Source organism: Rissa tridactyla, chromosome 5 (assembly GCF_028500815.1).
Source record: "Rissa tridactyla isolate bRisTri1 chromosome 5, bRisTri1.patW.cur.20221130, whole genome shotgun sequence".
In the NCBI taxonomy this organism is placed as follows: domain Eukaryota; kingdom Metazoa; phylum Chordata; class Aves; order Charadriiformes; family Laridae; genus Rissa; species Rissa tridactyla.
Window position 1 is genome coordinate 10,940,106 of NC_071470.1, and position 26,901 is coordinate 10,967,006.

General features: G+C 38.4%; 2 protein-coding genes across 9 annotated transcripts in view; one reads left to right on the plus strand and one right to left on the minus strand.

Annotated features, from left to right (window-relative positions):
- The first annotated feature begins 655 nt into the window (after window positions 1-655).
- AASDH (aminoadipate-semialdehyde dehydrogenase) lies at window positions 656-21,810 on the plus strand. 6 transcript variants are annotated; one of them, XM_054204088.1, is made up of 16 exons: window positions 656-786; window positions 1,696-1,949; window positions 3,994-4,114; window positions 4,825-5,165; window positions 5,995-6,187; window positions 8,550-8,791; window positions 11,594-11,700; window positions 12,150-12,322; window positions 12,860-13,052; window positions 13,280-13,342; window positions 13,564-13,682; window positions 15,028-15,865; window positions 17,040-17,203; window positions 17,810-17,935; window positions 19,308-19,378; window positions 20,489-20,694. In XM_054204088.1, the coding sequence occupies exons 2-16, from the start codon at window positions 1,720-1,722 to the stop codon at window positions 20,544-20,546; spliced, it is 3,039 nt and encodes a 1,012-aa protein (XP_054060063.1). In that variant the 5' UTR covers window positions 656-786; window positions 1,696-1,719; the 3' UTR covers window positions 20,547-20,694. The 6 variants fall into 6 exon arrangements, 5 of the variants coding, with proteins under 5 accessions (XP_054060063.1, XP_054060058.1, XP_054060061.1 ...); XM_054204083.1 differs by having other exon boundaries at window positions 657-786; window positions 19,308-19,439; window positions 20,489-21,810; XM_054204084.1 differs by lacking the exon at window positions 656-786 and adding an exon at window positions 809-835 and having other exon boundaries at window positions 19,308-19,439; window positions 20,489-21,810.
- Window positions 21,811-23,622: 1,812 nt separating this feature from the next.
- CRACD (capping protein inhibiting regulator of actin dynamics) overlaps window positions 23,623-26,901 on the minus strand; it is a 140,725-nt gene continuing 137,446 nt past the window's right edge. For all 3 annotated transcript variants that reach the window (XM_054204080.1, XM_054204081.1, XM_054204082.1), the window contains one exon: window positions 23,623-25,061. In XM_054204080.1, coding sequence (XP_054060055.1) covers window positions 24,901-25,061 — 161 coding nt within the window. In that variant the 3' untranslated portion in view covers window positions 23,623-24,900. The remainder of the gene's footprint in view (window positions 25,062-26,901) is intronic.

The window sequence follows — 26,901 nt, forward strand, 5'->3', positions numbered from 1 at the left end:
AACACACACATGCAATCACCATGTTGAGGGAAAGAACTCCTCTGGTTTTAGGTGTCGCTATTTGTATAATTTTAACGTTTTACTGTGAAACTGTTTCTGCTGTATTACCAATTTGCAACTGCGCCAAATTATCATTTACAAAATGTGACAAAACAGTAGAAAGCTAATGTCTAACTTCTCCCATGCGCAATATTAAAAACGGATATGAACCGGTCTTCTCGTTCTCTCTCCCTTCGCTGCACTCGCCGGCACTACGTATCCAGCGTTCCTTTAATAAAGTCACCTTGAAAACGCCTCGTAGCTGAGGCAAATCATGCCGTGTTTTACGTTAAATCCTCCTGCCCTGCATGCAGCCCGCAGAGCACTACCGGTGTCCCCTCCCCTCAGCCTCGGCTACGGCCCGTACCACCTCCCGGGACGGAAGGGACGGGGACAGACGAGTGATTTGAGCGCGGCGGGGAAACCTCGCTCTCCACCCCGGCTCCCTACGCTTTTTGTAGCCTCTGTCTCCTCTCCGAAGAGGCGCTGCCGCAGAACCGGCCACGGCTGGGAGGATTCCGCCGCACCCGCCGCCCCCCTCACCCTCAGCAGAAAATGGCGCCGCCCCACGCAGGCCACCGGGCGCAGCTTGCGGATGCCCAAAGAGCGCGACGGCCGCCGGCCAATGAGAGCGCGTGTTACTGCCGAGTCGGGCAGGACGAACGCCGTCCCGCCAATCAGAAGCATTGACCTTTGGTTGCTAGGTGGCAGCGGAGGGAAGGAGGGCGTCGGGAGGTGCTGTCTCAGGTGGGGGCTTGTGTCGCGGTGCCGCTGGGTCCGGGAGCGGACGGACCGTGTGTGTGAAAGCGGTGGCCGGGGCGGGGGCATGGAGCGTGGCGGGGTGCGGAGGAGTCGTCTGCCCTCGATCGGGACCGCTGTCGCGGTGGAGGCCGACCCGGCCTTCCTTAGCCTGGAGCGCTCCGGTCAGCGGCTCGGTCAGCCGTGACTGGAACTCGGTTATCCGTCTCGGGCACAAACGGGAACACAGGAAATTCCATCTCAACACGAGGAAAAACTTTGAGGGTGGCAGAGCCCTGGAACAGGCTGCCCAGAGAGGCTGTGGAGTCTCCTCTGGAGACATTTAAAACCCACCTGGACGCGTTCCTGTGCAGCCTGCGCTGGGTGACCCTGCTCTGGCAGGGACCCTGCTCTGGCAGGGACCCTGCTCTGGGGGGATTGGACTAGATGATCTCCAGAGGTCCCTTCCAACCCCTGCCATTCTGTGATTCTATGGCGGGAGGGCCCCACAGAGCAGAGACGTGCTCCAGCACGGCCAGTACCCTACAGAACTTGGCAATTGACGTTGGTCCTTCTGCTGGCAAAGGAGAGATTGACATTTCACAATTCTGTTACTAATTTAGTTGTGTTAATGAAACTATTAATTCAGTTGCGCCTAGCTTTAAAAATAAAGGTGCAATAGTGAGCTCCAAACTACCTCTGCACAATGAAATCTTAGTGAATTACTATATCGTGGGCCCTAGGATGAGACCCATGGTAAAAAGCATTATGCTTTACGCTTTTGCAATATAAAGTGTGATGAAACTGGGTGTTTTGTGCCAAATATCTTCTTTTTCTACATGGTAGTGTTTTGTGTACTTTGACTGAAGTATTAAAAGTTAGTAGATGACAATGCAGTCAGTTTTGTTAATCTTTCAGGGGGACTGAAGGCATGCAGCCGAGATGACTCTTCAGGAACTGGTGAATCAGGCAGCTGGCCTGTACTCTGGCAGAAAAGCAGTTTGGTTTGATGAATGCAACGACAAACCTCCAGCTTTCTACACATATGCGACGGTCGTTAAGCTTGCCACGGAACTAACAGCTTTCCTTCAAAAGCACTGTGATCAGCGAGGAAAATGTGAAATAGGCCTTTACTGCTATCCAGGAATAAACTTACCGTCTTGGATCTTGGGGTAATGGCTTGAATGCTTGCAATCTGTGCAGGTTTTTTAAGAGCCACTTCTATAAAAACAAATTTTCAGTTTGTTTATATTTTTAATAACAACAAAAATCCAGTAATGCCATAGTAATGTGGTCAAGAGGCATCGGAGTCTTGCATTCTTTAAGAAAAAAGATGGCAGTAATATAATGTTTTGAAAAGACGCTGCTAAAATTTTTTTGAATCTTAAGTTCATTGATCTAAACTGTATGTAACTATATCCATTTTCTTAAAAAGTGTGTGATTAAGCATATTTGTAGAAATTTTAAAAATTAATTACTAGTATCTTTGTAGTGCTTGTTTAAAAATGGAGGTGATGTAAAAGAATAAATGTATATATACAAAAAAAGGAGTATGCAGGTTTTTTAGTGTATTCTTGTCTTGCTAGCAAAAAAAAAAGATGCATTGAAAACAAATTTCATGCTCTAAGCTAATTGAGTCTACAGTTACAGTTCCATTACAAATACTGTAGAAAAAAGTAATGAGCAATGCAGCACTAAAGTGACATTGATTATTTAATGGCTAGGGAATTGAAATATTTCTGATCTCAACGTTCATGTTAATTCAGCAATTTTAAAAATCCTACTTCTGCTGATGAATTCTGATGTTTGTATTGTTTATACACGTATCTTTTATATCCACTGCATTTATACTGAAATACAGAATCGCAGCATCGCAAGCATATTTCTTCCAGCTGATGTATACAGCAGCAGTTGTGCTTCTTAGGGGGATGATCTGTCTCAGTGTTTTCCTGCACTTAAAATACACAACCATGTAAGATGTATCACAGTTGACTGTAAAGATGCAGTGAAGTGAGCGAGTGCTGTAATCATAAACCTCCCGGAAGCGCTGAGGAACTTTCTCGCTGATTAGGAGCCACTTTTCCCGCAGTCCAGCAGTGGAGCGGATTGCCCAGAGATGTTCTGCAGGCACCATCCCTGGAAGTTTTCAAGGCCTGGCTGGATAAGGTCCTGAACACCCTGGTCTGGTCTCACAGCTGCCCCTGCTTGGGCAGGAGGTTGGACTAGGCATCCTGAGGTCCCTTCCAACTTGATTTGTCTTATATCCCAGTGAACTGAGCAGCAACACAGTTTTCTTTTGCTGTGTGACTGGAAACTACTGGGGAGTTTTGAGTCTTACAGCCATCGTTGCTGAGTAATTAACTACTGTATGTGATGCAGGACAGGCTTAAGTGCTTAGTGATTCCAGTGGCTGTTCAGGCGTGCAGAATGCTGCCGTTTCCAAGTCTTTGTTCTGGATCTCGTTATTGCTGCAGCGATAGATCATTTGCACAAAGGGGAAATATAACTAATTGTACATGGGAACTCAGCGTTGGAAGAAAAGTGAAGCTTTATGGAAACCGTTCATATTTTAGTCGCCACTTACTCATCTTGGCTTTTTGTGGCGTTAATGAATTCAAGTGCTTGTCTTTATCAAATGGAGCCACTAGAGGGGAGGATTGCAGTGAGCAACGGTGAGGAAGCACCACAATGTAAAGCGTAGTGAATGAGCAGAATGATGCTTCGCATTCCTCTGCTTGTTTATTAGGGAAGAAATTCCAGTACGTGCTCAGATCTTCTTATGCTGGATTCTTTAGACTAGTGAGAACAGAAAGTGTTTTCAGCATGCAGACTTTCGGTGTTGTGTTAAAATGAGTTTATACACGTATATGTATAAATGAAAAGCTTATATTTCTCTTCCTAGTCAATAGCAGAAGCTTTTAAAACGTGGTGCTGTTGATGTCAGTGGTACCTTTGTCATCACCAGCCTGCTTAGCCAGGAAGAACTTTGAGTGTTTTCATCTAGCTTTAATGTTTCTCGTTGCTGTAAAATACCAAAAGGCAGCAGTGATTATAATTTGCTTCCTACTTTATTTCTAACAAAATCTTTAAAAGTCATGTTATGACTACATTTTCTGTCTCTGGGAACTAATTGCAGTATAGAAGAAATGTTAGTGAAATTTAAGAGGATTTTCTTAATTTTTTTTCAATACATTTAAAACATTTTTGTGTTGCTAGAATCCTTCAAGTTCCAGCTGCCTATTCTCCTATTGATCCAGATGCACCACCAATGTTATCTGCTTACTTCATGAAGAAAAGCAATCTTCAATATATTCTTATTGAGAATGACAAAATAAATGTAAGTGTTCAGGCTTCCACAGGAAGCATTAAAGGACAATTTAGAAACGCGTATCTATTCAGGTTGCATTCTGTTTTAATAAGCTTGGGTGGGGTTCTTTTGTTTCTTCATGTCAAGAGGTTGTCTTCCTCATTCAGAAAAGAACATATTTAAAATTGGGAGTATGAAGTGCTTCTCTCCCTGTTAAGAAAAAAAAATAAAAATTGCCTACTTTCCTATTAGTGTTGTCCAGGCAAGCTTGTAGGGCACTGGTGTTGGAAGACTTTTCCAGACTTCTTTCTCCATATGTCAAGGTTGAGAATTGGAAATCTTTGCAATAGTTTAAAATAACTCCTGTATTTAATTCTTTGGTTTCCCTTTGTCCAACTCCTTCCAAATCTTGTACCATCACTAGTTGCAAAAGGAATAGACAAGATTGGACTGTCTCGTTATAATTCAGAATTCTTTGTCTTCTGCAGAATTCATTTGTATATTTTCCCTTTCTTTCTATTATTTGCTCAGAGAGTTGTTCATTTCTTATTTATAAAGTCTGTGTTTGCTAATATTTAATATATAAAAATACATGAGCTTAAAACTGTCCTCCAAAAGTAGAGGGATGAAAAATCACAGCCTATTTGTATGAAATGCTGTTTTATATTCCATTGCATACCATAGAACAATAAGAGTGCATCCTGAGTTCTGCTGTTTAAATTGTTTATTTTCTCTTACAGAAATTCCAGATGTCCCATGTTGGTTGGTTTTACCACAATTCTTCCGCAATAGAACATATTGGTTTAACTCTGTTCCAAATAAGCTCGAGCAATGCTGATTTAAATTCACGAGTAGATGATGTGAAAAGTAAATATGAACCTTTCAATGCTACGGGTAACTCACAGCCAGGATATACCATTTGCCCAGATCAAACTGAAGTAAAAACATCAGAAGGAGGATACATGGACGTTGGCCAGAAATACCCTTTAGCGTACGTCTTGCATACATCGGGAACTACGGGCATCCCCAAAATAGTCAGAGTGCCTCATAAATGTATAGTGCCAAATATTCAGCATCTCAAGTAAGTGTGATTTCCAGTTTTCCTTTTAAATGCTTTTACAGATTTGTCGTTTAGGGACCCTTTTTTTTTAATACTTCAGAGGAGTGTAGGCTGGGGTTTTGCTAACACTCGTTCACTTCTTCCTCCTTCCCTGCCTTTTTAGATTTGTGTTTGTTTCTCTTGTTTCTAAATAGTATCATATAAGATTTTATTTCTCTGAATGTTATTTTTAGTGTTTAAATGGGGCTTTATCTGAATTTTGAAGGGTGTACTTCAAATAATATGCTGTTGCTGTAAGTCTTGTAGTCTGGCTTGCAGCTTAGAAGAAATAGATAACAAAGTTAATTATTCATTCACAGTTATATTTAGTGTGTTCTGTAGTTTTTAAGTCCTAATTCCTTTTTGGCTAACTGGGTTTCTTTCTGTTTCATTTAATACTTTCTAAAACAACATATTATGGAAAATACCACCTTTTCTTCTTCTCTTTTTCTGCTGCTTCTCTCTTTTTCCCTCTCTTTTTTTTCTCTATTTTTTCCTTCTCTTTTTTCTTTTTTTTTTCTTTTTTTCCTCTTTCTTTTCCCCTGTTAGTTGAAATATGCCCTTCAGTATACTCTACTGGTGCGTAGTGTGGTGGATATTTTTGTAAAGGACCTCATTAGTTTAATCAGTAGTTACTGTCTTGATGCAGAAGTTCTTGTTCGAATTCTCTGCCCTGCATATGCCTATATATTCAGAGCGGCCCTTCAGACCTTAGCTTTGCTAAAACACATTTCTTTCATGCTGCTCTTCCAGTTTGGATTTATTTTAACAACCAGCATCAGATTTGTAATTCTTAGCTTTCTTATTTTAGATCCTTATTTGAGATCACACAGGATGATATGCTATTCCTGGCTTCTCCTCTAACATTTGACCCGTCTGTGGTTGAATTGTTCATCGCTCTGACAAGCGGAGCCTCTCTCCTCATGGTACCAAACACGATTAAAATGATGCCTGTGGAGCTGTCTGCTGCTCTATTTCGCCATCACCATGTGACAGTGTTGCAGGTGGGCAACACCTGAGATAAGTGTCTTCAGTGTCTTGCTTCTCACCTTTGCTAATATGTACTACTTTTTCATCAGCCCAGATGCTAATGATAACAGAGAAGGAGCGTTCCCCTTGAAAGCGTAGCTCATGCTGTGCCTTCTGCTGTAGCACATTCGCTGTTCAGAAAATTACCATTGGATCAAAGCCTCAAACATTTTGTGGCAGAAAACAAGGAACTGAAGATAAAACCAACATTTGTCTTAAGAAACCATTAATTCTTAAGAACTAATTAAATTATGCTGTTAATTAAGCAGTTAGTTCCAAAGATTCCGGTAATGGAGTAACCCGTTATATACCTTTTTAGCACTTTTCAATGGGATTGATCTTAGAGCCTTTCCTTATAAACAACTTTGAAGTTTTAGTGGTAGTCTTTATGCTAAAAATACAAGAACTATACCAGTGCCATTTATAGGGTGATAAAATGTTGGTTTTACAATAATGAGAACAAGAGAATAATTGATTCCACAGCAACAGGTATGTTTTCAGGCCACCTGCTTATATGAGGCTTGGAATAGATCATGTCCTATGTGATCTCAATTTTAATAGTTTTAAAGTTCACTTTTGGAAAATGTAGTTGAAGTTACGAGCGTCCAGCACGCCTTAATAAGCCAAGCCCTCGCCTTGTACTATAACAAGGTACTTTGTAAAACTGTTAATTGAGTATAGAAACTTAAATCAGGTTGTAGGGGGAAGAGGCGCTAGAAATGGATCTCACTGGTAACTTTGAACAAAATGAGTATGATTAGTCTATGAATTGTGATAAATCAACCCCCAAGCCTTGCTTTGTCATTAGCGTTGTAATTCTGAAGTATTTGCAGTCATCGAAATGCTAAGATTTCCTTTTCTTTTGGGGAAATGGTGGTAGTTGAGATTGTAGGGTATAAATCTAAGACTATGAGTAGTTAGTTGAGGATTCCACAGCAGAAAAAATCCACTAGTTACAAATATTTTGTAACTTTATTCTCTGCTCTTATTTTTATTTATGATGATTGCTATAAATCTTGATGGTGTAGGTTTTCCTATCATAATCAAGTTTCTTGATCGGTTTAGCTCACTTGCTTTTAGAAAAAAATTCTGAGGTATTAATCTCTATTAGCAAGATTTTTAAAGTCTGTTTTTTAAGACTTTTTAAGATATATTTTTTAAAGCATGTTAAGGGCTAATAGAAAAAGGCGAAATTTGGTGAATGAAGGTATTTGAGATGTCTAAGAAAAGTTTGATTTTGTGTTTTTTTGATCAGTATCTTAATCGGTGAAGCAAGGGCTTCTCAGCTGAATTAATGACAAAAATATTCTTATCACTTAACTGATAAGAATAATTTTATAATGTTTCTTAAATTATAGCAAGACATTGCCTTCCCTTCTTGACTTGCTTGAGCAGACTTGAGAAATCTGAAAAATGATTATGAGGGAGGGGAAGAGTAATTTTTTTCCTCCCTTTTTCTTTGTTATAATTCACTAAAGGTATAATGATCAGTTGAAAAGGGATGGTCTTAATCTATTACTAGAAGAAAGTAACCTGATAAGAAAAAATTCCGTAAATTTTCCATTAGTCTTACTTGAAAAAATAGTCAAGAATGAGAGTGAATTGTTTATGTTAAAATAATTTGCTACTTTACCCTTCAGTGAAAAGACTCTACGTCACCAATAGTTTTATACAAGTAGTGGTATTTAAGGAAGCTGTCTTGTTTCTTTTTTGCTGTTGTTTATTTTTTTTTATCTTTTTTTTTCCTGTGCTTATTTTAGCGTGTGATGTGAAAGCTTTCAGAAAACTAATCTTTGTAAACTGCTATAGTTACACAAATAGGGAACAATCCAGAATCTGGCATCCTAGGAGTTTTTATTGCTATGGAAAGGTCTTTAAATATTCTCTATGCAGGTTAATCGGATGTATAGGTTATATTTTAGCTGTAACATGCTGGAATGAAGGGGAGGAAAGCTCAAACAGTAACATCAAGAGAATACCAGCCTTGCTGCTTTCTGTTTCAAAGTAATTAACACAAGAACTAATGTGCACACACTTTAGATAATAGCTGAGAAACAACAGGGAACCCATAACACATCTAAGTATAGAAGAAGCTCTGCAGAAAAATATAGATTGGTGCTGATAGTACTCATTAAAGGCTCCACATAAGAAACAAAATCTCGCAAAACACCAGCATGATATATACTTGTATCTGATGGTTGATGCCATCTGCTATACATAGATTGTTAAGTACGTCCACAATACAGCAGTGGATATGATAAAGTAGGATGAGGTTTATGCATATACTGAAAAAATGTCTTGTCCTTTTTAAAATTTTTTTAAATATATATCATACAGGCAACACCAACGCTTCTCAGAAGGTTTGGAGCTCACATTATTAAATCAACAGTGTTGTCTGCAAATACTTCACTTCGTGTCTTAGCCCTTGGTGGTGAAGCGTTTCCTGTACTGAATCTCTTGAAAACTTGGAAGCACAAGGAGAACAAAACAAGTATTTTTAATCTGTATGGTATTACTGAAGTGTCAAGCTGGGCCACTTGCTACAAGATTCCTGAAGAAGTTTTTAGTGCTGATTTTAGGTAGGAAAATTAACTGGTTTCGTGGTGTGGCATGTGAATGATGAGAATCACTAGAAACAGAACCTTGGTCTCCTGTTTCCAGGACTACTGAGTCCTCATGAGTGTTTATGCTGGTACAAGTTACATTTGATTTTTGTGTAGGAATAGACTAATCCATTTTCTCTTGCTCTAATATAACCTCCCTCAAGTAGAAGCTGTTGATGAGTGATTCTTGAATGACAGAACTGCAGTCTGAAATCCTGTGTACTTGTAGGCCTGTCTCACATAATGTGTTGTGACGGTCTCTGTTTTAGTCATGTCTGTATCTAGACCTCTTCCTCATTCCAGCTTGGCATTCCACATGCTGAACCTGGACTAGCCTAGTCCAAGGTGTGCTGTCTCTGACTATGTGGCAGTATTGAACCAGTGTTGCACTTCTGCAGGCAAACGGCTCCTACCCAATTTGCTAGTAACTTCAGTTAGCCATACTCTTGCTCATCATGAGGCTTTTCCAGTGAGATCTTCCATGTTCAAAGAGGAGAAATCTAACAAAGCTGTCAGTGAGAGTAAAGAAGCGGGGCTCTGTAGCTCTCAGTCGTAGCCTGGGAACAAAGATAGACTCACACCTTAGCTCTGTCAAGTTCAGAATGTTAATTCTGTGATTTACTTATCGTAAGCAAAAATGCTCAAAGATTACTTTCAAATGTAATCAGTAGATATAAGTGTGTTTCTTACTGGTACCTGCTTTTGCCTACAGTCTTTAAAACTCCACAAATAATCGATTAAGTGGAGTGTAGGTAGTGGGGTTTTTCTGCTATTGGGTATTATACTATTCAGCAAATGATCCCACTGATATTACTTGACTAGCATGTATGACAGAAATTTGTCCAAAGTGGCTCACCCAAGGTCTCACAGTAATTTTATTCAGACTTCCACAAGTCCTTTCTTTTCATCACTGAACACTCTGCCATTTTCACTCAATTACTGACTGGTTTTTTTTGTTCATTGTAGTTTATAAAGAGAGTTGCAGGAGTGTCAAGGTCGTGAAAAGTACTTCCAGTTAGCTCAGTGTTTCATTTGCTCTCTGAAATGTGTGATTATTCCCTGGCATGATAACTATACATGTGACTTGAGTTAGATGTGTCCTATGAAATGGGATGTTTTGGACAAACGATGCGATGTATTAACCTGGTACTTAAACCCTTGAAGACTGAAAACAGTGGATAGTCATAAAGCGTTATTAAATTCTCATGCAAAACTCATTTTTATTCTGATTTCTCTGGGTTCGAACATTACCTTCTCCACACAGAAACTGTTTTTTCTACTCAAAAGTTTCTGTGCTCCAGAGATAATGCGGTGTTCTTCAGTCCTAACTGATGTACAGTTAGAATGATGGAAGTTTTAATAGTCTGACTGTTGTCTCCCACCCTTCACCTCCAATCCTGTTCTCCCTAAGCCTCATTGCAAAGGGAATTAGGGTTCCTTTGCAGAAAGCAGCCCCAGATATGACAAAACCAAGACAGAACATTTTATGTCTTCTTCATTTCTTAGTATCGGCAGGACAGTTGGAGTACAGTGGACTTTTATTTTTGCTAGCTGAATGATAAAAACTGGCACCGTTTCTAGAGAACACTAGAAAAGGAAAATAATCAGCACAAAGTTAGTGCCTTAGTGGTCTGCCCCCCTCTGTTTTTTAGATAGTTTGGCAAAATTAAATGTCTGATCCCACATCTTGTAATAATAGTGGCCAAATGAGGTGTTGTTTGTCTTTTATTTTTGCTGTTCTGTGGAATATGTAGGAATCTTGAGGGTTTGTGTGGTGATGTTAAACTCTACTCTTTTTTGGTTTTGTCTTTTTCTTGGGACTTTCCCATGGTACGGGGCAGACACATTGAATATCTGGGGTGCTTTCTCATACCTCTTTGTCAAGTAATTATATTTTAAAGCTGGCCGGAAGAAAGAAAAGGAGAAGATTTTTACTTGGCAGAAATACACATTTTAGAAAATTTGTCTTTTTTTTGATCAACTTGAGATAAAGAATTCATTGACTGATCAGAGAAAAGAAGTTTTAACAGCCTAAGTAACAGGAGTTGAACAAGAACTGCTGGGTTAAAATATGATACTTTATGATAGAAATTGAACTGGAACCCATGCCTAACTTCATATATTACCAAAGTTATTTAAAGTTACTTTGCTTTTTAAAGTTTGCTTTACTAAAGAAAATACATTAATCTCTACTTCCACTGAGAAATATATTCAATAAATGAGGTTCTGCAAGTGCTTGAAGAGGCTAGAGAATGAAGGGAAAGGAGGGAGTTGGTCTACAGCTCAACAGAAGTCATCTATAATAGATACATGACATTGAAATTACAGTTTCTTTTATTTTAGTCTTTTCTGAAAGAGTCAACTGTACTTGTTGACACAACATCAGCAATGAGATAGAATAAAAGCTCAAACTAGGTAGAACAGGGAAGGAATGAATTAGAAAGCACTTACATGTGTTTAAGTTGGTTAACTTGATGGAAGGTTCAACGCGGGGGACTTAAAAACTGGTCTTTCAGGGTCCATTGAAGTCGTATTTTCTATCATTCTGGGTTTTTTTTGGTATATGATAATGAAACCCATGCACACTGATGAGGTTTTTAATTTTGAACACATTGAGATGTTTTTAAAGAAGAAACATTTATAGAAAGAAGCCCCAAGCATCTACTTTTGCTCTAATACCAATCCTTTAAAAGCTAGTATGATAACTCATTTCTGGAACAGTTGTTTTGGTTCAGAAGGGAAAGATTTTTACTGTTTCTCTCTTTTTTTTGTATTTAGAACTGATTTCCCTATACCTTTGGGATCACCGCTCCTTGGAACAAAAGTTGAGGTCAGAGATACCAATGGTTCTGCAGTTCTAGAAGGCGAGGGACAAATATTTATAGGTTATTTTATATTTCTTATTCTTCTAAGATTCTTTTCTTAATTGAGTTTTAATAATACCTTGACTATTTTACTTGGTGTCTGCCACTGATATACTGATTAATATAGCATTTTAAGTTCCCCTTGGGCTGGGAACCTTCTGATGGTATTTTAGGTTGTTGGAATGATGAACAGGAAATTACCGTAATTTTATCTGCAGTCTCTGCTTTCATTATATTGCCTTTTTTTCCTGTTTGCATTTTGACGTTCTCAGTTGAAGTACTTTCTGTGTATTAACTGAATTAACTGCATAGACAGTTTGTACATTGCAGAAGTTTAGACATTGATAATAATCTTTTAGTACTTCTTACAATGCTTGTTAGAGTTTAGGAGAATTTGATAAAATACTCTTTATAATTTTCATTTACAGTTAGCCATTTAATGTTTGTGACCACAATCTTTTCTTGTGTAGGTGGCGAAGAACGAATCTGCTTTCTTGATGATGAAATAACTGTACCCCCGGGCACAATGAGAGAAACGGGGGATTTTGTAAGAGTGCAGAATGCAAATTTGTTCTTCTTGGGTCGGAAAGACAATCAGATTAAACGTCACGGCAAACGTTTTAATATTGAATGTTTGCAGCAGGTAATATAACATCTAGTGAGTAGAGTATGCCGGTATAAAAGAGGAGAGATAAGGAACATACCGTTATCATCAGAAATGGGGATTTACTCATCTTCGGATGACTTTTAGGAGTCCTAAAGAAATTGGGAGGGTATATTATCAAAAATCTAGTCACATAATTTAGGGAGGAGTTTGGTTCTGAGTTCTTGGAAATGTGTTTTATTTTATGGTTTCTTCCAGCAGAGTTGAGAACTGTATAAACACCTGAAAAATAACTGAGTGTTGCACTGCAATGCTTATAGAGCGATAGTTCTATAAGGCTGAATGGATTATATCTCTTTCATGGCATTTAGGCCAATAATATATATATCTCTGAGTCCATTTTTATGTGAAGAAATACAAACTTTAGCTACTAGAGAAGGTATTTCATAGGATGTTTTCTAGGAATTGGAGACAAATACAAATTTTAAATGTGTACTCTTTTAATTGTGGTTTTTACTCCTTTTACTCTACTGATGAACTGCATTTCAAGACAAGACTAATATTTTTTAATTACAGGCTGCTGAAGATCTTTGTCAGGTAGAAGCTTGTGCAGTGACCTGGTATCAGCAGGAAAAACTTATCCTGTTTGTTGTACCCAAAGATGATTTGGAAAAGAGAGAAACACTTAAAGAACTCCAGAAACGTCTACCAGCTCATGCAGTCCCTGATGAGCTTGTACTGATTAAAGCTTTGCCTTTAACATCACATGGTAAATGAAACTATTAAGTACCCTTGCCACTTATTTTAATGGTCTCTATTCCTTTTTTTTTTTTTTAATTTACAAAAATCCAGTACTTGATTCATGCTTTTTAAATACGTAGGTTAGATAACCAATCTGCTAGTAGGAAATGATGACCACGTATTATGTTTTCTTGATAATGTTTTGTTTGAGAATCAAATCAATTTAGTATTAAGACTGCATATTTATTTTCTCAGTCATTCCTGTTGCGGTATGCAATAGACCCCTGACTCCAGCTGTGGAAAGATCAGTCCCCAAAGGTGGGATTATGTGGGGGGAGGCTAGGGTAAATTTTTAAAAACATTATTGGGTTTTGTTAAGTGTTGTTGATCGACAAGGTAAAAAAAAAAAAATACAGGTACAGTTGAGTTTGAATAAGGAAGTGTGTACAAGAATAGAGTGACTATTTGGGCAGAGCAAGGTTTGGAAGTGTAAATGCTAAAAGAGCAATGAAAAAAATCGTACTTTATTTTCTACAAAGGCAAAGTTGATATATCTGAACTGAACAAGATTTACCAGAACCATCTAAACTCCAGAAGGCGTGACAGTAAGCTGAGTGACGCAGAGGAATTGTGGGAAAGATTGCAGTATTTATGGAAGGTAGTATTTTGAGCTGCCTTTTTATCTTTGCAAGTGGATCATTATACATGTGTCAGGAATTAAACAGTTTTAAGAAGTATGACTAATGCAACCAGAACGTTCTAGCTGCCTATAGATATAAGCAGTACGGCTCTTTCTGTTCAGTTAATACTTAAATATAGTTGCTCTGCAGTGGCCAAGAGGGAGTAATTTATATTTCTCTATCAGATAAAACTGCAGGCTATGAGGTACCAGCAATTAGCATAGGAAGGACGTAACCTGTCAGCAGCTTTTTGAATGCTGCTTCACATGCCAAAGAAGGTGTCCCTAAGGGAAACAAGGAACTGGGACATGGAAACTTTGTACAAAATAGCTACTGTGTTAGCAGAGTTTCTTATTTCTCAAGATAATTATGAATTGGAAGAGTCTTTTTTTTTAAATAGCTGGCGCAGTTGCGTAATTGTCTCTTGGGCTGTCTGTTTGTATTGTTTCTAAATTTCTGTGCTAAAGACTTGTTTTCCAAGGTACTGAAATGTGATGCCAAACAGTATTACTTTTTTTTTCTTCAAAGGTAGGCTTCCAAGTTTCACCTGAAAGTGTGATTTGCTGTGGCTAGGACTTGAACAAGTAAATATAGTGAAATTAGTAACATAATTTGTCTGTGCTGATACTTACTGTATTGGTGGCTACAGAAATGATAACCCAAAGGGATGGGATGTGCCCTAGACCCAATATGGACAGCAGGAGGTAGCTTCCAAAACCAGAGGATTTGGACTTCACACCCAGACTTAAGAAGCAGGGAGTACAGTGAGAGGAGACATAGAAATTGCTGTTTGTTGTAGTAACAACGCCAAATCCAAAATCTGTCATGAATTGAAGGGGTTATAGTTTCAAAAGTAGGTAGACAAGTAGGTTACTTAAATAATTCAGAAGTAAAAGATACCAGTTTATATAAGTTTTATTAATAAAATAAAGCACCTAAACCAATTTTATCAAAAGGCATCAGTGTTTTATCTGCAAAGTTGTCATTGATAAATGGACTCGAGATTGAAAACAGCCAATGAAAATACAGCACAATTTGCTTTAATTCCTTAGACTGCAGAACTGGAATTGAGCAAAACATTTTGTAGTACAGAACTAGTATCTCCCTGTTTCCCCATTTGTCCCCAACTCTTGTTCCATCGCTACCTCTATTGGTACTAAAATGTTTCGTGTGATTTTTTGCAGGTTAGTGAGTTTCCTCAGTTGTTGATTTTTAGCGGGACTTCTGGGTATTTATGTGGATTTTACCTAACTTGAGGTTTTGTGTGTGTGACGTGGTGTAACACCTATGGACTGTTACCTCTTTCCTTCTTCTTTTCTCTAGTCTATTTTGGGTCTCCTAGATGATTCCAGCGGAATTTCTAAAGATGCGGTATTTCTGTACAGTGGTGGGGACTCCTTAAAGGCTCTACGATTTTATGATGAAATTGAGATGCTATTAGGCAAAGCTGTGCCTGGACTCCTCGAAGTTATTCTCAGCCGCTCGATTGAAGAGGTTTATGGACATATTCTTAAAATTCTGTTTCCAGATGAAGACCAATTAATGAATTATGACAATGTTGTGAAAAGAAAATTAAGTGGGAACAGTGGAGAGGAATTCCATGGAAAATATATTAAACTGAAATCTGAAAGAGATCTTGAGGTTGCTTCAGGGTTAATTTCATTTATTGCGCTAAGCAGAGGAAATCATTTTTTTTCTATGAATTTCACCAAGTCTTTTATGCAACCCGGTAATACAGTACAGGTAGGAGTGGAACTGCTACAGCAACCATCCGTTCTGCATTTAGTGGCTCCAAGTGTAATGAAGAGCCACGAGCAAGGGTATGAAATGAAGAACAGAATTTTAGCAGTTACGAACAAGGCAAATGAAACTGACTGTTGCTCTGTACAGCAAATCCATGCAGAATGTAGTCATGTAACAACGGCGGAGTTGGCATTATGCATAAGATGGAAGTCAAATACAAGAAAATGTGTTGATGCATCACCGCTGGTTATAATACCAGCTGAAGAAGGAGTATCTGCATCTGTATATATTGGCTCTCACTCTCATGCAATGCAGGCGATTGATCTAGATTTGGGAGAAGTAAAATGGGAGAAGAACCTTGGAGATCGTATTGAATCTTCTGCCTGCGTATCTAAGTGTGGAAAATTCATTGTTGTTGGTATGTCTTTTGTTTTAGCCTTCATTTGAAATTATTTTTCTGCTAAATACAAGGGGAGTGACAGACAATCTTATTTCTTACCTCTGAATACCCTCCATCTACATTTATCCAAAAACTTCCATATCTTCTTCAGAACTAATTTATTGTAATATAGGAACAGAAGGAAGAAGTAATTTAAGTTTCATGATAACCAGTGATGGAACTTATCTAACACACGCACACTTGTGATTTATTATATGCCAAGTTATTAATAAGGCCTTATTAAGGAATAGTCAATGGGTATGTTTTCTTTTTAGTGGTTGATTAAGGTGTGGCCTTTAAAGTATTTTAAAAAAAATTATGGAAAGGTGATACAGTCCTAAAATGTCTTTAAAATTTGATAGAGGTAGAAATCAGTACTTGGTGCCTCAGATTATTTTTGACAGCATTTAATTATCTCCTTTGACTCTTCTTTTTGGAAATATAAAGAACATGTTTGGATAGTTTTTTTGGTTTTGTCATATCTGTTGTCAACGGAGTTGCCATTATTCATCTTCCTGTTATCTTTTTAACCAATACTTATATATCACTGATTAGAACAGACATCCAGGTGGTGAGGTGTTTTTATGCAAAGCTAATGTTATCATCTTTTTGCTAGTATTTTAATTGCTATTTACTCTGATAAAAAAATCTAATGTTCATTAGATGTTCATTAATGTTCATTAAAACTGAAGGAGTTTCTAGCACTACGGTTTTCATTAGAAGACATACAGACTATTTTTTCAGAATATTCTTCTGAAAGAATATTCTGAAAGTTCTTTCAGACTTTATTCTGTCTTTGTTTTCAGAAAGGAAAATTAGGGAAAGAGGTAATTAAAAAAACATTATTATTGTCCCTTTTCAGCAACTCTCCATGTCTTCTAATATTATTACTGTAACATTTGATAGAAAGGCAGTGAAATAAGTATACTCTAAATGTAACCTGGAAAAAACACACAGAACAATCAACTTTGGATGTATGAACTATCAGCAAAGACTTTGTGCTAAAAGAAGAGGAGGAGCTTTGGAAAATGTTTTGAAACTGTACCTCGCGAGTCATCTTATTTCTTTACAGCAGTGATGAAGCTAGCAGCATAAATCACACCATAAATACAAATATTCATTATCCTTTTTCCCCCTCTTTTCTTTCACACAGGTTGTTATGATGGCTTAGTGTATGTCCTTCAAAGTGGTGATGGAGAAATACACTGGACTTTTGTTACAGAAGATACTGTGAAAAGCTCTGCAGTTGTAGACCCTTCCAGTGGACTAGTCTACATAGGATCGCATGACCAACATGTGTACGCATTGGATATTTATGTAAGAACACTGACTAACTTGTATGTATAGAAGAAGAAATATCCAACTTAGACCATATTTGTAGCACACTGATGAAGCTTCACAGGTGTTAGTGTTCTCAGGAGTCCACAATTACACTTTTGGAATAGTTAAGCCTGCTTGAAGTGGTGTTAGGATTATGTGGTAGTAAATAGTTTCAGTGGTGTTCTCAGCTGTGGTTCTTGTGCTGCTAGTCCTGGTTGAAACCAAATCTTAAGTGTCTTAGTTATTAAATTCTCTGTGGGTGTTTCAGAATAGGGTACCCAGCTCGAAATAAAACTATGGCTTAATGGTGGAGAGAGAATCTTACATTCCAAAAGAGTAGATGAAGGGAGACGTAAAATAAAGAGGGGCAGATACTGCCTCATCATTAGCTGAATTTCCTTTATTTACTGGAAAAGAAAGCAGCCAGCGGCATATGTGTTGCTGTAATATTATGTAGATTATATCTTCACTTCTTAACTAGTATTTGCTGAGTAAATAAATGCACTGTTTGATAAGCTTTGATATTCGAAGGTCTTTGTAAACATGATGTACTTCAACTCCAGTTGTAAAATTTTTTATTTCTCTTTTTTCTTGTGTGTACAGAAAAAGGCATGTATATGGAAGTTACATTGCGAAGGTGGAGCTGTGTTTTCATCTCCTTGTCTAAGTTCTTTTCCACATCATCTTTATGTTGCTACTCTAGGAGGACTATTATTGGCGGTAAACCCAGTACGTACCTTTGCTTACTTGTCTTTGATCCCAATCTCAAATTTAAATGAAACCAAAGATGCATTTCTGAAGCTAAGATTGTTTTTCTGATGAAAGGAACTAGATGATCATATGTTACCATAAGATACTTTTCACTTGAGGGCCTTATTATTATACACAAGGTTACCATAATAATTCCTGTATTTCAGAAAGCTAACTGGTGATAGTAAACTGAAGTGACTTGCTTGAATTTACGTGCTGACTGTAAGCCAAAGTTGGAATCGGTGTCTTCTCGTTTCCATATACTACCTTATCAGTTAAACTAGTGAGTGAGAGCATGTCCGTAGATTATTTTTCCCCTCCCTCCCTCCCTCCCTTTGAAAGTAGGATTCAAAAAAATACACAGAGCTTACTGAAATCAGAACAGAATAGAGAAAGAAGCCCCTTCATTCCTCTTACTGTTTCCCTCCCTGTAGTCATTTAAAGAGCTGTGCCCCTTAGTCTTGGACTGCTGTTCTGTTCTCTGCGCTGGGGAAATGGCATTCTTGATAAACGTGGAGCAAATTTGTGGATTTCGTTGTTGGCTTACAGCTGGTCTTGCCTGATAAAAAGAACAGTCACTTGGAGCAGCTGTTCATGTTTTTCTACTCAGACAACCCAGAGCATCAGTCCTAACCGTCTTTACCTCCCGCCCGCTGCAAGCTTCATCAGTAATACCCAACCTACTGTTAGAAGACCAGTGTATGGTTTTGCAGCTCTAATGGGCTGTGGTTAAGCATAAACAGATAATTTTTCTTTTTCCATAGTCCTGAGTAACAGGTAGTTGAGAAACCCAACTGTAACTCCAAATAATTATTTATAAAAATAGGAATGTGCAGGCTACATTAGGAGCTTATTGTGACAATCATAGCTTGTGGGAGCTTGTGGGTTTTTATTTATAGTATTTATAGTTTATGACATAACCAATATGACTTGTTTTCAAGATATTCTCTCCTTCATTGGTCTTCATCACATACTGAGGAGCTGGGAATGGAATGAAAAATGAATCTGTCATTTATTTAAACTACTACTACTACACTATTATTATTTTGTGTTGGGGGAGGAAGAGAAGGTTGAAACAGGGGTATTTAGTATCCCAGGGAAAACACTAAATATTTTGTTGGAATAAGATTTGAAGAGTAGTTTTGCTTCTGGTATGCGTTTTGGAATGGAGAAGCCTGCTTTTCTTTGCTTTTTGTGTTTTGTTGTTTTTTGGGGGTTTTTTGTGGGTTTTGGGTTTGTTGGGTTTTTTTCCCAATTCTTAAGGGCTGGGTCAAGCTGTAAAGGAAGGATTGTTTAGTGCAGCTTTTTACGGTTGTGTTAAGCGTCACATATTCCACACTGCCATTTACAGGTGACGGGGAATAAGATTTGGAAAAGCTTCCTTGGAAAACCACTCTTCTCCTCTCCTCACTGCAACGAGAAGTACGTTTGTGTTGGGTGTGTGGATGGAAACGTATATTGTTACGCTCATTCTGGAGAAAAGGTAAAAATGCTGTTGTTGGGGTTTTTTTGTGTTCATCACAAAACCCCGAATAAGGTGCGTCATTGATACTGTTTTCTAGGTTTAATGATGTTTAGGTTTAACGTGTACTTTTTTGTGAACTAAATAGAAGAGAAAGAAGAAAAACTGCTTGGCTGGGGTAGTCCATGCAGTTCATGGCAAAACACAAATAAACTGCAAACTCTCAAGTTGCTTGATGTAGTAACAGAATTTCTAGTTCAGGGCTTACTCCCAAAGTAAATGGTCAAGAGTAGTACCAGCAAATTAAATGGTATGGTTTTGTTTCTGGGGCTCAAGCATGTTTAAAGCCATCTCTTCTGTAAGATGGTGGCTGTTTAGAAATAAAGGTTTCTTAGAATGTTTATGCTTTTATCAAAAAACATTGACATCTCAGCCAAGTCATAATTCTGATAAAATATGTGTTAGCCTTCACATTGAATTAAAGGAGAATAATATTAATGTGGTTTGTATGTGGTGTTAAAAACAACTGACGCTGTTTCTGTTTGCTTGCCTGGGAGGCAGTACACATGGCAATTCCTAAGCCCTTTATGATTATAAAATATGTCTTAGCCCATGCCCTGCTCTCTGTCTACTTGCAGCAGCGTTGCAGAACTGATACTCTCTTGAGGAGGGATCTGCACATCATTAGCATGAGCAGGGGAAATGTATATTACAAAAGGAATGTTTGCCTTTTTGGCAAAGTATGGCATGTTAACAGAATTCTCGAAGTTCCTTACTAATTGTCGTACAACAGCCCAAGAATACTATTTCCCCAAGTTGGCCGTCTTTACGTGGGCCTCACAGAAGGTAGTAACTGTTGCTCGTCTATTTTATGAGTCTTTTAGCACTTACTCCGTGTGTAAAACTTAACTTGTAATTTGACAAGTATTTGCCAGCCCTCGCTGAAATCTAGTATGCTCTTGAAATAAAATGCTCTCCTGTCAACAGCTAGTCTATTAAAAAATTACAGTTCCTGTGAAACTGATAATGTGAACAACCTTTGATAATAGGTGGTTATGTTCTTTCTGTAGGTTTGGCAGTTTTCCACTAATGGACCGGTGTTTTCGTCTCCATGCATCTCAAGTTTAACTAAGCAAGAAATATTTTTTGGCTCCCATGATCGCTTTATCTACTGTTGTAGTATGGAGGGTAATTTACTGTGGAAATTTGAAGCCACTTCAAGTGTATATGGAACACCATTCGTTTTCCAAAGCGATGACTTAAAGAACAAAATTCTTTTGGCAGCAGTATCTACAGATGGCAAAGTGTGGATCCTGAATGCCAAGAGTGGAACAGCAGAAGGAGCAGATAGGCTTCCAGGAGAGGTTTTCTCTTCCCCTGTAGTATGGGGAACAAAACTTGTTGTTGGCTGTAGAAATGATTACATCTATTGCCTCGATTTGCATATAACAGGAAAAAAAGAACAGCTAAGATGTTAAGCTGCTTCCTTTTTATTGTTTACATTTGTAAATTAAGAACTCACAGGTGTTGTCTACCTCTCTGCCTGTTTTACTGTAGGCAAGATGTGCTCTTTGCAGACTTCTCGGGTAGAATTTTGCACCAGGCAGCGTCCAGAGTAGGTAAAGGGATATTTGTTGACTTGCTGTACTGATTGAGGGAGGATGGCTGCTCAGCACCCAGCCAGAAGTTGCACCGTCCCTCCCTCATTTCCCAGCTCTGATTCATGAAAGAACATGTTTCAAATGGTTTGGATTTGAAGGTTGTGCTTTGACCTGTGTAGTAAGAAAATGAAAGTCAGTAGTTTGGCTTCAAGAAACTGTGGTAAAGTGCCATATTCTGCAGCTTGGAACAACGTGCTTGTGTCCCTGAGGGAGGAATGTGTTTCTGTCTGTGAGTCCAGCCTCGCCTGTGCCCTGAGGTTCCTTCCTAGCCTGTGCCTGGCTCTTCCATGCATCAGACTGGTGTTTGTCTAGTCTGACGAGGTTTCTATGCTGTGGCAAGGTAACCCAAGTCCTTTTTTGAATCTAACTTTTAATTTGATTTCTGAAGACATAGTCTGCCTTGCATATACCTAGTAGTAGTGAGCTGTTTACTATAGTTTGTAGAAACCAAATCGTTCATCTTTTGTGAGCCTTGCCCCCGCACCTTTGCCTTCAGTTCAGCCAAGCATATACTTAAACTCCGTTGAAGTCAGTAGGAGTTACTTCTTGTATTCTCAAGTGGAGAATATGTGTATATGTATTAAATTTCAATGACAGGTACAGTATGAGTTCCAAGATGAAGTGTGCACTGCTCAAATCAACCATTGTCAAATCATTTTTTAAGAGATTTGAAAGAATGCTCTATACAGTGTCTTTAGAGAGAACTATTAATAAAGGGTTGTGTAAATTGGTTTTGGTTGTCTTTAACGTCTTAAAAGGAATTACCAGTGGTCTTAGTAACACGAGTCAAGTATTTGCGGTGACAGAAGTACACTTAACTGAGAGCATCTTGCTAATGATAAGTGTTCTGAAAGAACTATAGCAGAAACTGTTTTCTCTCTCTCTCTCTCTCTCTCTAATGAGCCATCTACTTTGAATTCTACCATCTTGAATTAAAAAGTAGAGTAGAAGTTGCACTGGCTATGTTGCTTCATCACGGCTGGTTCCTCCAGTTTATTGTTAGCAGAAATGCACTTGTAGCTCTGTAAAAAGTTCTATTTCTAAAGCAGACCTGGACTACATGGTTAGCAAAAGGAGACACAGAATAGATACATTATTGATTAGATAATTTTGACTGGGTTATAGTTTAATAAGAATTAAAATGACATTAGTATAATAAACAATTGCACTTTAAAACATTTGAAAAATTAAAAAAGTACACAACAAATACCCCACAATTATACATCTTATAGTTTTTATACATTACTATATGAACATAGAGGTTAATCATATATAACCTTGTCAGAAGAAATGGTATTTTGTGTTTATAAGTTACAAAAAATTGAGACAATATACTACATAGTGGTTTGTTCGGTTCTTAAAACATTTTTGCTGTTTCAAACTCGGTAGTAATGTTTTGGTTTTATTTTTACAGATTTCCAACACTTTATCAGAAACGGTTGCAACAAAGCTAAAGCAAAGTAACACTTCACTTCATTGGTCTTTAGTGCAAATTTTTGTTAATTTAACATGAAATGTCACTGTTGAACATGTACACTTCAGAAATGTTTCCACCAAGTACTGTACATAATACAGTTTCCATTATTACACTAGATACCTTTATGGTTGGAAAAAACCTCTGCTTTGAAGCTTTAGATTAAGACCATCCTTAATGAAAGTTCTATTCTGTGTGCTCTAAATGTATTGTATTGGAAAATTGCATCCTTACGTCATGCGCAATAGCACCTAATTTTGCTATGCTTTTCAGAATACCGGTATCTTTAATTCTTTAATCCCAAATTACTTCACCTTCTCGATATTTCTGCCTGGCTCCTTCTCCCAAGAAAGAATCATAAAGATGGATTTCAGGCAGTTTAGTTCTTGTAATTACAAATACATACTACAAGCTTATAAACTCGGAAAAAGTGTAAATTTCACTTAACAAGCATTAATTTATGGTGCTAGTGGAGCAAAAATAATTATGGGCACAATTCTTTTTTCAGATAAGCTTGCGTAGAGATTGGACTTTGGAGGCATTAAGTATGTTTTTTTCCCAAGCGTTTGAGAGCAGCATTGACCCATCTCTCTATAAAACGTTTTAAACACTTACATTAAGGGTAAAAAGCTACTTTAGAGATTCTGGTTTTAAATATGAAACTGAGCAAGACTGGTGGCTTGAGACCCAAAAGGCCCAATCTTGCTGCTGCACATCCGCTCAATTGAACGTGTTTGTTGTGTTTGTGCTATTGTAACCATGACACTGCAGCGTTGCTTTCTGTTTGGTGGGAAATAGCGTGTTCAATAATGACTTCTGCTGACAAGCCCTTTTTAGTTCTTGGAATGGGAGGATCCGGCAGGTTTCATTCTGTTTTGTGCATAATTTAAAGTGCTGCTCCTCATGCTGCATGCAGCAGTTTGGCCGAAGTACTTCCATGAAACATATGTGGTATCATTCTCTACCGATGCAATTTATTCTCATGAAAATCTCTCCCTTTATGTTGTTGTAGGCTTAAAGGTTCCTTGGAGCCTTATGGTTATAAGAAGGAGATGTTCAAATTTGTTAAAGACTTCCTTGTAAAACAAACTCGGGCGTGTTACAGATTTTTATACTAGGGTGACTTTTTAAAGTGTAGAGCCAGCTATTTCTGCGAGGTGTTTGGGACAGTAAAATTTTTATTACATTACGGACTTTATCCTTTTTTGTAAGAGGGAGGGGGTGAAGATTTCTATTTTAGTTACAAGAAGTAATAAAGTGTTCAATTGCCGCAGCAGATACCTGAGATGGGGTAAGTAAACACCTTTCTGAAGTGTTCTGGCTGTATGGGTCAAAGTACAGGAAGTTATTGTCTGAGGTACCTGCAGTTGCACATGGAGTAAAATGAGGGAGAGTGCAGAGGTGAAACTCCTGAGACCCCACTCAGACTTAGCTTTCAGTTCTCCGCTAACTTCAGTTCTGAAAGTCTTACTCCTCTGGGAGCTCACCGAGACTGATTCTACAGCTACATGAGCACAGGAAAAGCTGTACTAATCTGCGTTCCAGTCGACTGACTTAAAGCTGTGATTTGCAATCACTGTCTCTGTGCATCTTAAATATGGCCAAGCACAAAGAGTGATGTGCTTAAATGACTAGAAGAACCACTGGCTCCCTGGCTTCTTTCTGACTTTTGCGTAAATAATGGTCTTTTTGTTAAGTAGGATGAATTGTTTTCTTCCTAGGACTGAGGGAATGGAGACATAGTGTATTAATCCCGTGATGAAAGAAATTACCTCAGCGTTTGGACGGTTCCGTCTTTCTACTTGTCACTTGCAGGTGGAAAGATACCTCCTGAAGTTCTTCATTAGGGAAGAAGCTTTCAAATACCAGGTAGAACTGACAGTTCTTACAGTTTAACACTTAAAAAATAAATTAGGAATAAGAGAAGGGAACATGCATCTTGCCTTAATTTTCAACAATGGAGTGTTGAAAAATTTTTTCTGAGATCTCCATTTAAGTGTAGAGATCTAAAATTCCAGAACCGAATACCCACAGAATTTAAGGAGCTTCTGAACTGAAGTTCTGGCCCTTTTTATGATACTCGCTAAAATTTACATCCAGTATCTGAGCATACTTAAATTTTTGAGAGGGTCTGGCTCTGAAATCTTTGCCGTGACCTCATTTAGCTATTTGTCAAAGCAATGGAATATATGACTCGAGTAGACTTTACAGTGAGCTAGAGCAAAATGGTAATCAGTTCAGTTTTCAGTCCTTCAATACATGCATTTTCAGTTTTGTCTTGTGTAAAAAGCTGAATAAATAAAAAGAAAGCAATTAATAGTGAGCAAGAGAGATGTAATGTTACAGTTTACTTTATGATCTGTGGACAGTCACTCCAGGCTTTTGCTTTCCTCTTGGCTAACGCCAGCCAGGCTGGTTCTGTGGACACAGGGTTCGCATCAGGCGTGGAGAATCTCTTGGCCACCTCCTTTGCCAGGGGGGTTGACGGAACAGAATCTGAAATTTCCACTGGTTTTGATGGTTTGGGGAGGGGAAAAGAAAAGAAAAAAGGTATTAGTTGAACCCTGTACTTTGTTGCAGGATTCTAGAGATTTTGCTTCTTTTTCTGTGAAGAAGTTCTGATCTAACACTTTCAGATTTATTCCCAACTCTTTTAGTTGAAGTTTAGTTTTTATTGTATTTGCAAAATAATCAGGTTAGGAGGGGCTGAGCTTCTTTTTTCAGAGGTGACTCTGAGTGACGTAACTCACAAAAATCGGGACAAAATTTTCAATCTCTGTGGGATCCAGAGAAAACATTTGCAATTTGCCAGTCGTCGTCTTTAGTTACATCTGCAATGTAGCAAACAGTGGGAAATAAAGCTGGATTATTTTTTTTTTCTCTTTGGTAATGCACGTGTAACCCAACTGTATTCAGTAGGATTTAGATTACCTCTTCAGATTAGAGTTCTTAAATAAACACAGAGAAGAAAGCCGTCCTTTAGTTTTCTACCTCAGTTAACCGTTCCCATGCCATGAGACTCTCCTGAAGAAGAAATGATCCAGCTTTCTCCGATAGCCCTTTGTCACATTTTCTTTAAAACAGTACATTTCAGACAAACAGCTGTCTCAGCAGGAGCATGAGTTGAATAAGCAACTGATTTCTAACACGTGACTTGACAGAGTTAATTCTGAGACAGCGAATGCCCTTGAAGGCAGCCTGGGTAGAAATGAGTCCTCTCTGAAAGCTAGGGGAGTGACTCTCAAAATCTTAGTTACAAAATAACTCCTCGCTATTTCCTCCTCCTCCTCCCCATTTTCTTTTTTATGAGCCAAAAAGCTCTTTTTTTGTTAAATGTTCATACTCAGTCCAAATTGCTTTTCGTTGCCTTTCATTTTCAGGTTTTGAATGTTTTAAAAAGCTTTAAAATGGCATGGATGGCAAAGTTTGCTTATTTTTCTTTTAAGTACATCTTTAATCATGTATTTTTATCTATAAGTAAATGAACGGTAGTGGCAGCTATTGCTGCAGACAGACACTTTGAAAAACTAATTAATTTAAAGGTTATGTTAATTTGTGCTATTTTAAAGGTTGCACCCTCTTATCAGTTCCTGTTTTACAAGACTCAAGTCTAAGTCTGATACATAACAACTTTTTCAAGTTTTTGGTGTTTTTTTTAATGTCCTTAGAGGAAGACTCGGCAAATTTTTATTTTAAACTTGTTCTAGCCTGCCCTTCTGCCCTAAATGCTCTCCTAATGGTGGGAAACCCAAATCAGTGCTGTCATCCATAATAAACAAGTGCTTGTTGATAATGGCTGCCTGGCTCCAAATGTCGCCACGGAATCACACGGAAATACAGTCACTATTTCCTGGAGGGCCAGCACGGTTCTGTGCTTTCACTTGAGGTAACTCAAAATTGCTAATTCCTCTGGAATTTCCTCAGGAAGCTCTTACTCTAGTGCAGGCAGACCAACCAAGAATAAGTGGGGTTTGGCCGTTCTTTGTTCTAATTTGGCATCATCTGTTGTTGCTGGAGTTTGATTGCTGCTGGAGTTGACCACGCGCAGCGTAACACCACACTGCTGCCTCTGGTGGGGCAGGGCTGCAGTAGAGCCCTCTTGGAGGTTGACAGGAACACTGTGAAGGTGCTCCAGCTGCCCACCTCCAAAACCAGTTTGGACACTGGAAGGAGGCTAACGGGGAGCAGGAAAGTTTGGGGCAATCTGTGTGAGATCTTAGAGTGGTTTGTGTTGGAAGGGACCTTTAAAGGTCACCTAGTCCAACCCCAGAGGTTGCAAGGGAACGTCTCAGGGATATCTGTGCTGGCGTGAAGCTGCGGTGTGGACATGCAGCTGCTGAACCAACAG

What these genes read in the sequence shown, in the direction of transcription:
- AASDH (XM_054204083.1), top strand. Translation starts at nt 1,720, where the DNA reads ATGACTCTTCAGGAACTGGTGAATCAGGCAGCTGGCCTGTACTCTGGC. An exon ending in ACCATGTGACAGTGTTGCAG is followed by an intron (nt 6,188 to 8,549) that starts GTGGGCAACACC and finishes TATATCATACAG; the next exon opens with GCAACACCAACGCTTCTCAG. An exon ending in GATTGCAGTATTTATGGAAG is followed by an intron (nt 13,683 to 15,027) that starts GTAGTATTTTGA and finishes TCTTTTCTCTAG; the next exon opens with TCTATTTTGGGTCTCCTAGA.